The sequence below is a fragment of the Trachurus japonicus genome, chromosome 11 (genome assembly GCF_045865225.1).
Source record: "Trachurus japonicus isolate A0001 chromosome 11, Traja_1.0".
Taxonomy (NCBI): Eukaryota; Metazoa; Chordata; class Actinopteri; order Carangiformes; family Carangidae; genus Trachurus; species Trachurus japonicus.
The window spans coordinates 24,657,789-24,671,010 of record NC_140917.1 but is presented as its reverse complement, the minus strand read 5'-3'; the positions used below and the strand labels follow the sequence as shown (position 1 = coordinate 24,671,010).

Here is a 13,222-nt window from a genome sequence, read left to right as displayed (position 1 = left end):
ACAACAACTAACAAGTAGGTCTACTTTACCACAGTGTTTGTAATGAATGTAATTTTGATAGAAAACAACATAATGACCCTTACATTAATCTCCCCCTTTTTGTTTTTCTTTTTTAGATTGAAAAGGCACAACCATGGTCATTCATTCCAATTCTGCAAATAGACTAATTCATGTTATTGCCAGTTTGTCCACGTTTTTAAAAACACATCTATAAACATAATCTGAAAAGTATATGACATATGTTTTCCCACATTGTTCTCTTTTAAGCGGTGGTGTACGGTTAGACTGATTATGCAGATTAACGCAGACTGAGAGCAGATTAGAAAATCAGACAATAGGTGATCAGCTCTGCGGCACTGCTTGTAACATCCACTAGGTGACGGTGTAAGATCAGTTGTGTTTGATGCAACTTCCAAATCTCTGCAGACCTCGTCGCTGCTAAATGAGAAATGCAGTACCTCTGAAGCAATCAGTCACAGAATCTCATGTATAGTATGCAGCGCTAACAAAACAGTGATGTAGGAAATAAACACGACACGCTCCTTGTGGAGCAGCCCTGAATAATTTACAGCTTCCTGCTCCTACTTTCTTGGTACGGTGTAAGGTTTTATGAAAGATTTACACAAATCTGTTTGCCTTGTGATGATTTTTCCTTCAATTTAAAGACTGTTACAGGAGGGGGGGAAAAATCTATTAGAGCTTAACAAATGCATCTGCAACAAGAGGAAAGGGCTGTATGCACTGGGAGCTCTAGCTTTGTTTAAATAATTCAGAATTGTTTGAAGGCCGGGTCCAAATGTAGCTCAGATCTCAATTCATCATATCACCATGTGAACTAGGTCAGTTCCCTCAGAGCACGACTGCTGTGTTCACTTAGCCATGTTCAGGAGGCTGCTCGCCTTCCAATGGAAGGAATATACTGTACATGTGGAGGGGGTGGGGGGAGGGCGTAATGGTGCTGATCTCAGGGCCGTAAGTCTAATAGAGGGCCGGGGGGGTCAGTGGAGCTAACGTTGTAGTGTTGGTGTGTTCAATTATCTCCAGACCAATCACCTGGAAGCATGTGGGTGTTTCCTGTTTCACAGAAAATTACAGATTATGGCCAATGTGACATGTAGAGGGACTGCCACGTGTCATGAATTTCATTACCAATCCTATATAAATTGAAATACTGGGCTTTTAATCTATAGTAAATGCTGGATTGTTTTTTCGTTGTTTTTATCATTACACTTTTTGTGTTTGTTTAAAGCTGGAGTGCCAGTTCAATAATGACTCATAATTATATGAATGAGGAGAATAAAACTTTGTCATTTTGCCCTTTTCTGGCTTGCAACTGATATAAATATAGGGCTAATAAACATTATCACCCCTACTGTAATGCACTATAATTCTGGTCTGTAACTGCCTGCGGTTACAACGACATTTATTAATCCCAGTTCCTGAAAAAAAAGGGCCTTTACTTATGAAAATGACTGGCATATAACAAAACCACGTCACCTGTGCTGAATAACAACCAGTATGGCTGTGGCACGTATAGTAGTCAATTTAGGACAAATACTGACAGGGCCAGTCAGCTGTAAAGGTCACACCAGAGCAGAGTCGTAATATTAAACTGAGGGTGAGTTTTATAGCCTGTGAGTTTCACTTTTGATTTCTAGAAGGCTGCATGTGTTGTTTAATCGTTCAATAATTAGATAGTGTAGCTTCTGAACAGGCTTTAGGGTCAATAGTGTAGCTGCTCCAACTGAATTTGTCCTTTGTACTTTCATTAATCTAATATGTAGATACCAAAACAATGTAAGATGTCAAAGTCAATGGAGCATTAGCCTTTAACAGTCTCTTCAGTTTCAACACTTTGAGAGTAATTGGATGAATGTAAACTCTCTTTATGCTCACCGTGCTGCTGTTAGACCACTGGAAGAGGCTTTTAGTTGATACTACAGTCCCATAAAACTTTTTAATATGCCAGGCAGGATCAAGATACACTACTTTGTGGTAACAAAATGTGATGCATGATTCAAAAAAGCGTTAAAGACACATAAGCTGGCAGGTAACCAACATTTATTTACCATTATCAACTTTACAATAAAACCAGGAACATCTGTCAACATTAGCAAAATAAAGAACAGAAATCAATCCAATGTATTTACAGAGACAAAGCAGATTCAGGCTCACACACGACAGATAAACAACTCTGCTTCATATCAAACCGCAACAGTGAACATAGCAAGCTTAAGTGTTCTTTTTTTCATAGTAAGGTAAAAATCAAAATTGTCTATTTTTTTTCTTTAAACAAACAAGACATAGCTTCTCTGAATTTTTAAGATGGTTCTCTATAATACACCACAAAATACTTCAAATTTGGGTTAAAATATAGGAATGTAAAAAGTTGGCAAGTCTCTTAATTTTCTGATTTCTTTTTTTTTCTCTATTTAACAGTCATTTCAAGTGGTGGTGGTGTCCTAGTATGTCATCTAGCTTCATTCCTTCGCCAAGGAGGCATCTTCACTTGTAGATTTTTAGGGAAAAGATTCTCCATCCATCCATCCATCCATCCATCCTTCATCCATCTATACTTCATGGTATCATTAGCTCGCCCTCTAGCCACCAAAATCCTTTTTTTTTTTCCACATAGCGACCAACCCACAGCCTCAAACTCAGTCCAGGTCCAGATGTCGAGCAGTAACCAGGGAAGTGATCTAGTGAATCTAGTCTGTCGTCTTGTTATCATGACGAAAAGTGGCACGTCGAAGGAGTCTCTCACATACATGTGTATATATTTACATATACATATATCCATATACATATGTATACATATACACATATATATATAAATATATATATATATATACTCTTAAATTTTCTCTCTCTCTCTTGAAAAACAGTTCACCCAGTTCATTGTGAGCTAAAGGTACAATCACTCTTTCTTTTCAGAGGGGGCGGGGGTCGAGCTGCTCTCCTCTGTTGGTTTTGTGGCCTCGGGGGCCGGAGCAGCTGCCTCCTTGGCCTCCTCCTTGGGGGCCTCCTCTTTAGCCGGAGCCTCCTCTGCCTTTGGGGCCTCAGCCGCAGCAGGAGTAGTGGCCGCAGCAGCAGCAGCAGCAGGGGCAGGGGCAGCAGCCTCCTCTTTCACCTCCTCCTTCTTCTCCTCTGCTGGAGCGGCATCTCCGTTCTCGGCGGGCTTCTCCTCAGAGGGGGCGGCGGCGGCCGCCGCTTCCTCTTTGACGGCCTCGCTCTTCTTGCTCTTCTTCAGATTCAGTTTGAAGTTGAAGGATTTCTTCAGGGAGAACTTCTTCTTCTTCTTCTTGGGGGTCTCCTTGGCTGCAGCCTCGCCCTCAGGTTTGGCAGCCTCTCCATCTGCAGCAGGAGCCGGCTCGATGGCGTCGCCTCCCGCACCGGCCTCGGTCTCCTTGGCTGCCTCGGCTGAGCCGTTGGTGGCGGCAGCATCCCCATCAGGCTTTGTGGAGACATCGCCATTGGTTTTCACATGTCCATTCTCCTGGAAAGAGGTTGAAAAATGGAGATGTTAGAAAAATAAATCATGTTTTTTTTTGTTTTTTTTGAAAGAAACATCAATTCTCATGCATAAAACACGACGAGGATCGATTTATTTTGAGGATTTGTCGTTTCTTTTCCGTGCATCGTCGTGCTCATCAATTAACCACTGTGTCGCCTGCTCTGAGGCGACGCCTTGCAGTACCCTAATCAGGCGACAGGCGGCGGTAGCTGCTCACACACCGCCAGAGGAACCAGACAGACATCGGCTCAACAAAGACCAGGCTGGAGCTCATCGATGGAAGAATGAAAACACTTTAACTGATGGTTTTTTCCCTCCAAAATGAATCACAAATGTTTCCAAAAATATAAATTATTAATTAATTCTTAAATTGAGTCATACTTTATGTCACTAATTAAGTGTGGGCGGCAATTTATACTCATAATGGTTCAATAATGTCATGAAGTATCAAAGTACTGATTAAATGTGACTCATCACCCGTCAAAAACATCTTCTTATGAGAATTTAGTAAATTCCCAGCAGTCAGTAAACGAGGCGTCCAGACGACAGCCAGCCTTGTATTTTAACAAGGGAGGAGTAGTAGACTGCCTACGTGCGCTCAAGCCGCCCCCCTCCCCCTTTACAGCCTGCCACTATCAAACACGTTGTGCGGATTTTGGGTTAGACCTCCGCCACACATAAACACATACCGACTTTAAACTCACACAACATGACAACAACACTCAAAGAAATATCTTTTAAGTGACGGGGTCTTTGTGCTCACAGCCCCCTCAGCAGGAGACAGTGATGCTCACAGCCCCACCTGACTTACCCCCACATTCATGTTTTAATCGATTCAGCGTCGAGTGTGTTTCACAAACTGCTGTTTTCATGTGAGAAAATCAACTTTTACCAATGTAAACTTATCTCCAGCGCTGATTTTAAAAAAAAATTAAAAAAAAAAAACACTCGCGGGCAGTAATGGCGGCTCAATTGAGTGTAATTACCTGTCCGTTGGTTTTGACAGCTGCAGCATCAGCGGCGGCGGCGTTAGCCTCGGCGGCCACCTCTCCTTTGGATGACTGGGATCCCATTGTCTTCGGTGAGTTGTGGTGTCTTCTAAAGCAAATGTAAAGCAAAAAAGAAAAACTAAAAAAAGCGTGTGTTTAAGTTAATCCAACCCCAGGGCCGAGTAACGTATCCAGCGGTGAAGTGAGGAAAAGTGAGGCTTTTTTCTTCTGCTTCTTCACGTCCCGGCGGCTGCTCCTGTGCTCGGACTTGACACCCCGGCAGACAGAGACCCTCTACACTCAACACTGGTTGAACGCAACGCTTCAACATAGAGCAGGTTCAAGGCGCCACCCGTGGGCGGGACCTGCCCGCCTCCGACCAATCAGCGTCGCGTATAAGGGCACGTCCAGCCATCTGTGGCCAATCACCTCTGACTTCCTAATTGTCCCCGCCCCCCTCCAGAGGACCCTCAGCACTGAAATCAATTCAGTCCCTCTGAATCCAGTGTTTCATAGGCATGGAGGTGAAGAAAAACAATATTGACATGGCTTCAAGATAAATTATGAACTTTTTTTTCCACCATGAAATCGTGTCCTCACCTTATGTCAGTGTGTATGCTACTGTATGTGTGTCTTTACTCTATTATTACAGCATTTACATGTTCAGTAAAGATAAGTTGAAGAGTAGGCTACCTCGCCTAATAGTTGTTTGTTACAGCAATTTTGCATGTGTGTATGTGTGTGTCCAAGTGACATGAAGACCTGTTGCCCACAACCTGATTATTAGGCTACATAGAAGTTGGTGTAGACAAATCTGTAATTACAGATGAGTGAATGAGTTCATTTTAAATCTAAATTTATCAACACTATTCATGCATCTACCCTATATCATTGTCTTGGTTTACTGTTTGTTGAAGAGGAGCTGGAACCAGGCCATTTTAAATATTTTATCTTGAAAATGTTATAAATGATGGATCAATTAGCCAAACTGGTTCCAGATTCATTTTAATCTACTTGACTGACTAATCCTTTCAGTTCTGTTTTGCACCGACGGAAGCTCATGAAATGAAGTAATGCAACAGTTTCACTCGTGAGGATTACTTAAGCAAGCAGGGAAGTTTCTGAGTGTGTCTCTTTTGGTTTCAGTCTGTCTAAAAGATGCTCTCAGATGCACATCTTAGATTACAGTCTGATTCAGCACTTAGTCACGCTTTCGGGAAAAATATAACACAGCAGGTGCTGCCTTAAGCTTTTTCTTCCCTGTCAGACATCTGTACAGCTGTGATTCAGGGTCATGTCATGACACGACAAGACGGTTTGTAGTGAATAATCTGAGCGCCATGTATCTTCATCTCTTTCATATGATGTTGAAAAGATCAACATGCTGATTTTTTCTGCTTTACTGAAACACAGAGCTCTTTACAAACAGAACACCTTGGTGTTTTTCGTGAGGCATAGATGTCCAGTTTGCACGGCCATGATCGCACAGCCATGAATTATGATAGTCATGAGTTCACAGCCATGGTCTCTCAGAAGAGAGTGTAAACACACCAATCCAGCATAGCATTGAAACAGGTGACTTTTGATGCTGTGCCTGACCTGTGTGTTTTTCTCGAGTCAAACCATAAAGATGTGGAAATTGAAACTACAAATTAGGTTTCATGTCAAATTATTGATGCATCAGAAAGAACTCTTAAAGCAGGCCACGTACTGTATTGATCATCAGTCATCCACACCAACACAATCAGTTACCTGCTTTACTGTTATGGATGATCGGTGTATTATGAAAGGCGACACGACACAGGTGAAAAGTTCAGCAGAAGAGGAAATAGAGAATTTCGATTTTAAAGTTTGTTACATGAGGGTTTTCTTGTGTCTGGTTCTCCAGGTGCATCCAGTCTGTTTGTCTCGACCATGGGAAGCAGCTGAATGGTAAGTGCACTTTTCGTCATACAATGGTGAATGAGGGTTTAATCTGTTGTTCAATGCTGTGCTCTCATTGTGGATATTGGGACACATTTTTTGGGCGATCCGACTGGGGAGCAGGACCAGCGTTGGGACTAATGGTCTGTCACGCTGTCTCCTCATGGCCCCATGACTAGATTTGTTGTTCACTTCCGCTTGTCAACAACATACCAAGAGCAAAATATGTCAGTGTGATGATCATGCACATTCCACCTGATCATTTTCTCCCACACACATTCCTCCTTATATCAGCTGTTGAAGCTAAACATTTCAGTTATGGGAGGAAAAGACTTCACTGTTCAATGTCACAAATTAATCTTTACTGCAGCCAATCAGCCTAATTGATTTTGCAAGACTTGGGAACATTGGAATGCGTGTCAGCAGCCTGTCTTTATGCTAAATCCTCCGGCTCTCTGGTTTGCATGTCAACTTAAATCACACTTTGGTATCTAAATCAGTGTGACTGAACAACAGTCACAATGTTATATCATTTAGAAAATGCAAACCTTTATATCATATTACAGCCAATATAACCACCAAATAGGCTAAAGATGACTACAGTTCTTATCAGTTATCAGATGTAGTATTAGTTGAAGTGATTCACAACAAAGAGCTCTTTCTTTCGATTTCACTCTGTTTCACATCAACAGGCCATTGTATGAACATGGGAACAGCAGGTATATATCAACCATGTGTCACACTGTTATTAACTTCTCATAACAAACCATTTTGATTTGAATTGTTTAAATGTTTTTCCATTTGTTTTCTAGCTGAAAGTGGTAACTGATGCTGCTCTCAATATTGAACTAGAGGTCACAGGCAGCAGCCACCGCCACCATGATTTGCATCTATCTGAAAAAAAAAAAAACACATCTCTTAAAATATCAAACTATTACTTCACTATGCTGCAACAACCCATTCCTCTGGGAGGTCTTTCCACAGAAAACGCAGAAAACAATTTCCTTTTGGGCCACACTTGGTCCACGGGGACACTTCATTTTGAAACAGGAAAGGGCCAATCCCAAAGTATTGCCACAAAGCTGGAAGAGCACCGTTGTCTTGAAATATCATTTTATGCTCAAGCAATGACATTGTCACACAAACACAAACTACAGAGAGCAAAGTACAGACGTAGGTGTCCACATACTTTGTTTGACCTGTGGCAAAGTTGTGCACATTTAAGTTGAGTTTAAAATGGCAGCAGGATTCAAAGCAAAGAGTTTGGAAGATGTGGACGCGTTAATAGCACAATCATAGGGATGATTATGTTATAGTTGAAATGCTGATCTAAATCTTAAAGTGATAGGACACAAAACACAAATGTATTATTCCAAAATATTAGCAAATCCCATCTAAAATCTTCTCTTAAAGGGACAACGAGGAGTTTCGGAAAGCAAAGTGTTTTCACACTACATTTCCCATGAGTCTCCGCACGCATGGTGAAATTCTTGGACAGGCGCATTTGCCAAGAATGTTTTCATTAATTAAAAACGAAAGGCGGGGTTCGAAGATGATCTGACACCGTCGTAGTTCCGACCATAAACTGCGATTCGGCGGCGTTATTCCCATGACCCGCCGAGCAGCGTCCGGGAAACCAGGAAATGCTGGGCGAGTCGACCACTAAATAATAATATCAAAATAACTATAAAGACAAAACAATATATTTATTGAAAATGGACCCATTAACAAGTGGGTAATGTAGATTCATCCACATTAATATACTCTTTTATAACCAAAAGCAAACTTCTCGGGGTCTCTTTACTGTAAGATCTTAATGAGTACCATAAATGTAGACAGGATTATTATGGAGAGTGGTTTTATTGCTGTATTTGCCTGTCTGGATTTTTGTGGAGTTAGTGATAAAACATCAACGACTTGGTTTAAGAACTGCAGTGGTTTCGATCTTAAACTATTCAACAGAGGCTTTAGTTTCCTTCAGTCTGTGTTCCTCTGTGGTTTTTTGCCCTCGCTGTGCTCACAATGAGAGGACAACCTTTTCTCACACATGTATCACGCTGTATCTATCTAGCCTGGCCATGTAAATGTCATAATAATGTGTCCACTGTGTACTGTGGAATGCCTGGCACGCAGGCCCTCCCGTCTCCTCAAGCCATCCTCTCCTGTGAATGGACTTCTTCAGCCTGCCTGAGGTAACTCGGCCCCGCGGGGGGAGAGACCTCGTCTTGGTTAAGTTTTGCAGATGGGACTAAATCAAGTGCCCCTTTCTTCTTCTTTTATGTAAACCCCGTCCCTGTGTGGCGGTAATGACGACAGTGTGGAGGGTAATGACAAGGCGCAGGCTCATCATCCCTTCATCCTCATCACCACACTTGACACTTTGCTCTGTGTAATGCGTGTCTGTCTGTGTGTTTGCACATGTGCGTCTGTGTGTTATGTGCATATAAGGGAAGCATTGTCATGGGACCAGTGAGCGTCAGGGGGAGAAAGGCACAGAGAAGCAATCCTTCACACATTATGCACAAACACACACACACACAGACGCACACACACATACACATCGAATGCAAGGAGGGCATCAGCTGTGACAGAGTCCATATAGATGTGAGCGTTGGAATGCAGAGTGGAGGAGAAAGTGGAGGAGGGGGGTTTCTGATCTCTTCTTTGATAGCTGAGGCCTAAGATGGAGCGAAAGGGATGGTCAGAGACAAAGGAAGACAGATGGGGGGAAAGGAGTGACGTGTTGATAGTAGGAGTGATAGCGGCCGTTAGGTGAAGCCAGGGGGCTGTGATAAGAGTCGTCCAACAACAGTTAACACCCCACCAGCACAACATACACAGACCTCCATAAGAGAGCCACTGTGACTGGAAAAACCTCAGGACTGGCTTGAACTAGCAAAACCATTGTGAACAAGAAGTTACTGTCCACTCAAGAGCCATAACATAACTTCCTGAAATATTTTTTTCTTGGAAAGCCAGATCTTAAACAGAGCAGTTAATCCTATCAAAGTGCAGGTGTGCTGTGTGCTAAAACATGTATTATTCATTCAATTGAGAATGAGTGGGAAATTTATGATTGTGCTGACGTCACAGATATAATTCGACCATTCAAGTTAGGCTAATGTTATTAGCCTAACGTTTTGGTATTTGTGTTATTTCCCTGAAATGTAATTGAGAAATGCCCTAGTTTCTATCATTAATAGACAGTATTTCTGGCATGCCACTACTTTTTCTTGACTCCAAATCATATCAAGCTAATATTAGCTTTGTCAGTTGCTTCCGTTAGTTAGCAAACATAGGAGGTGTAGGCTAGATATTTAGTGGTGACACATCAAGATCTAGAGTAGCATATAAGTTTACATATTAAAGCCAGGCTAGGCTAAGCTACAAGAATAATTATCATATTTCTAATCATCCTCATATTTAGGCCACATGATATCAAATTTATTCATCTTGAGTTCAATTCACATTGGTGGCTTCCTATAAACAACAGATGTAGCATTGATAGATTGTTGCTTCAATATGTGCTGGCATAATTATCCATCATCTTAAAGTTGGATGAGATGACTGTCCAATCAACCAAGTAATATCTTCAAGTCAATATATCATTCTGTCCCTGGCTCCAAGGTTAATGGAACCAGAAGAAAGGAACATTTAATGATTAAAATACAGCAACATGAGGATGCCACTGAAATCAGAAAGGGGACTGATGTGAAACACACATTTCACTGCATGATCTTCTGATCTTTGCTTTTTCAAGTACACAACAATCACCCTGCATTTTCAGTGTCCTGGCAGGTAAGAGGTGTAACCTTCAGGGAATCACCTAACAAACTCGTCTGTGATTTAGACTATTGTGTCAGTGTGAGAAAGGTGCTTTCCAATTACAGAATTAAAGTAAATATGAAAGTGGAAGTAAACTGAATGAACCCAACCGAACTGAAAGTACTGTGTCATATTCAAAATGTCAACACCAGCACCGATATGAAATGGATCATTTAAGACTTTAAAGACCCAAGTTGACATTTTTATTGGTTTAAAACAGCACAGAATGACTTCCACACTTAAACAACAGACAAATCTTGCCCTACGAATAAAAGGCCTTGGCAATAACTCCACTAAAAGCTTCAAAGGGCAGATGTCAGATTAGTTTTTCAGCCTGAATGAGCCACAGAATGACTATTAGGACCGTGTTACCTCATTGGAAGTCTAATTGAACCAATCATACCCTTTCATTTTCTCTACTGCTTGCCGTCACTTTGTCACGCCAAGCTCTGCCTCGGGGACAACTCCAATTTGTCTCTGTCTCTTGACCTGGCCTACCACCACACTTTGATCCCATGATGGGGGGTCATGGCCTGAGGCTGGTCTACAGCAGACCCCTCAACCAAAACACTTTGCTCCCAGGAATGCTGACTTCATCTCTGGGTTACTGTTACCTGCCCCATGCCTTTTATCCTGTGGCACTCATAATTTATTTTCACGTCAGCTATGTCTTTTAAGTAATGTACGGTCCCGACCCCACCCCCAACCCCCTACTCTCGCTCTCGCTCTCTCTCTCAGGCTGCAGTCAATGAAGCTTTGTGTGTGTATTCCTCGACGTTGGGCTGTGGGTGCGCTCTGTCTCCCAAAGGCGCCATTGTTCTGTGCCTCATCATCCTATGGATGAGCATCACAAGTCCAGCTGGAGGGTTGGAGAAGAGGTAGTAGCAGTGGGTGGGTGAAGAGGGTGAAGGAAAGCAGCAGAGAGACTGAGGGGACGGAGGATTATAGGTATTAAACGAGCAGAAACTGAGCTGATCACTGAAGAGAGTGCACTCAAAGTTCATCAATGGCTCTTTACCCTGACTTTTTTTTTGCCATCATAAACATTTTTAGATGATTGAGTCAATTTTTTTTTGAAAAGCATACAATTGCTGCCCTGGATTATAATCAGCCATTTTAATCAAAAGCAGCCTAGCTGTGGTCAATATCTCTTAAGTGCTTGCTCAATCGTATAAGCACTGATTCCCGGACCTCACAGAGGGACAATAGATAGCATATGGCTTAGCGTTTGAGCTGACAGATGTCCATGCTGAACAAATAGAGAGCAGAGAAAAAAATAATCATGACTTTAGCTTTGAGGCTGCCTCCGTGGCCTAGGGTCAAGGGGGTCAGAGTTAGGGGGCAAATGACAATGGGGCAAGGAAGTAGGGAGGCGGAGTGTTGTGGTACACCAGTCCTGTTAAATACCCCCTAAGTAGGTCACATTAACATGTTGTTTGAAGTGACAAAGACGTAGCATGACTTGGTAGTACAAGAAGTTTTACTGTGACAAAGTGAAAACAGTAGGCAGTCTCTGAGAATGTCTGGGACTTTCCATGAGTACAATTCAAATATTACAATTGAACCATTTAGACCAGTGGTTCATCATGCTAATCATCCTTGTGTTTCTTTTTTTTTTTTTTTTACTTTCACTATCTCCTCTGAACCTTTTTTTGATCTATGCTCAGATGGGGAATCCCACAGGGAATTCCCCTGGTGTAGGTGTTTCAGATGTAACTGGGTGTAAATATTATATTCAAAGCAAGATAGGCCAGGAGTTTTTTTGAATGGTGTTAAAGGTATTTTCTAAGCAGTGGGGAAATTTCTAATATTTTCTATGGACTATTATTGTACGCTTTTACTCTGAAAGGGTCTTTTATGTTCAAGAAATAAAGCTTAGATTGTCCTAAATGTGGAAGTTCAGCCTCACTGTTACTCACCAGTGAAGGAACTACCAGACTCAGCCTCCCAGTCAGTCTTTGTCTACTGTACACACACTCACACACACACACACACACACACACACACACACACACACACAGGAACACACACACGCCTGGCACATGTAGCACTGGAAATGGTGTCAGCCCAGTATAAATCCCTTTTGACATATGAACATGCCAGTGACCTTATTACCATGACAACAGTTTCTACAGGATAATCACGCTGTGGCAATGCTGACACAATATGACACAACAGCGCAGACACTCACTGTTCGATGTGTAGCTGAGACATCAACCACTCACTTTTCTATTTCCTGTGCCTTTCTCTTCTTTATTTGGCCTATTTTGTGTGTTTCTGTTTGTGTATATGCCAGCCTGTGTGTATGTGTGTTTGTTGGGTAAGGTGCAATGCATTTGGAGAATTCAGGTAGACCTATGTAAAAGTCTTGAAGCTAGGGAGAAAAGCACCCTTCCACTAGCTTTCAAAACAAGATTGATATAAAGGTAGGTCAGGCCTATCTCTGGGCTTGTGAGCTCTCACTTCCCCAGTGTGTGTGTGTGTGTGTGTGTGTGCACGTGTGTGTGTATTTGTTTCAAATCTGTGTACACCCACGCGAGAGTCCTAAAATAAATCCTTCTCCTTTCATACATGTGAGCACATTCAGCAGAACTGAACAACACATCCACCCCCTCCTCTTCCTCTCCTGCCTCCTCTTCTCTCCTTCGCTTTCCTCCTCCTTCCATCCCGAGACGAAGAGAGAGAATGTCAAAGGAAGGAGCAGGATGGGGGGTGGAGGGTGGAGGGGGGGTGAGGGGGATGGGAAGACCAGGGGAAGAGAGAAAATCAGGTTTCTGCACAGTGTTTTGACTGAAAATATGAGAATCTTAGGCTCGGTTTGACTTTTTGTGCTTATCTCCTGATGTATGGAGAGCAGGCGGCTTCCAGGAACCACAGAATAAAAAAAAGAGAGACTGTGCTTGTGGAATATTTTGGAGACTGTGGAGACCGTATCGCATCTCAATATGTTTTATATTGTTAAGACCTGCCA

The 13,222-nt window shown here is 42.3% G+C and overlaps 1 protein-coding gene across 1 annotated transcript; it reads right to left on the bottom strand.

The window, feature by feature from the left end:
- Nucleotides 1-2,044: 2,044 nt before the first annotated feature.
- On the bottom strand, nucleotides 2,045-4,822 carry marcksl1b (MARCKS-like 1b). The gene is made up of 2 exons (XM_085791974.1): nucleotides 4,501-4,822; nucleotides 2,045-3,496 (listed from the first exon to the last, which is right to left on the bottom strand). The coding sequence occupies exons 1-2, from the start codon at nucleotides 4,585-4,587 to the stop codon at nucleotides 2,918-2,920; spliced, it is 666 nt and encodes a 221-aa protein (XP_085648100.1). The 5' UTR covers nucleotides 4,588-4,822; the 3' UTR covers nucleotides 2,045-2,917.
- Between the last annotated feature and the right edge of the window lie 8,400 nt (nucleotides 4,823-13,222).

What these genes read in the sequence shown, in the direction of transcription:
- marcksl1b (XM_085791974.1), bottom strand. Translation starts at nt 4,587, where the DNA reads ATGGGATCCCAGTCATCCAAAGGAGAGGTGGCCGCCGAGGCTAACGCC. An exon ending in CTGTCAAAACCAACGGACAG is followed by an intron (nt 3,497 to 4,500) that starts GTAATTACACTC and finishes ACCTCTTTCCAG; the next exon opens with GAGAATGGACATGTGAAAAC.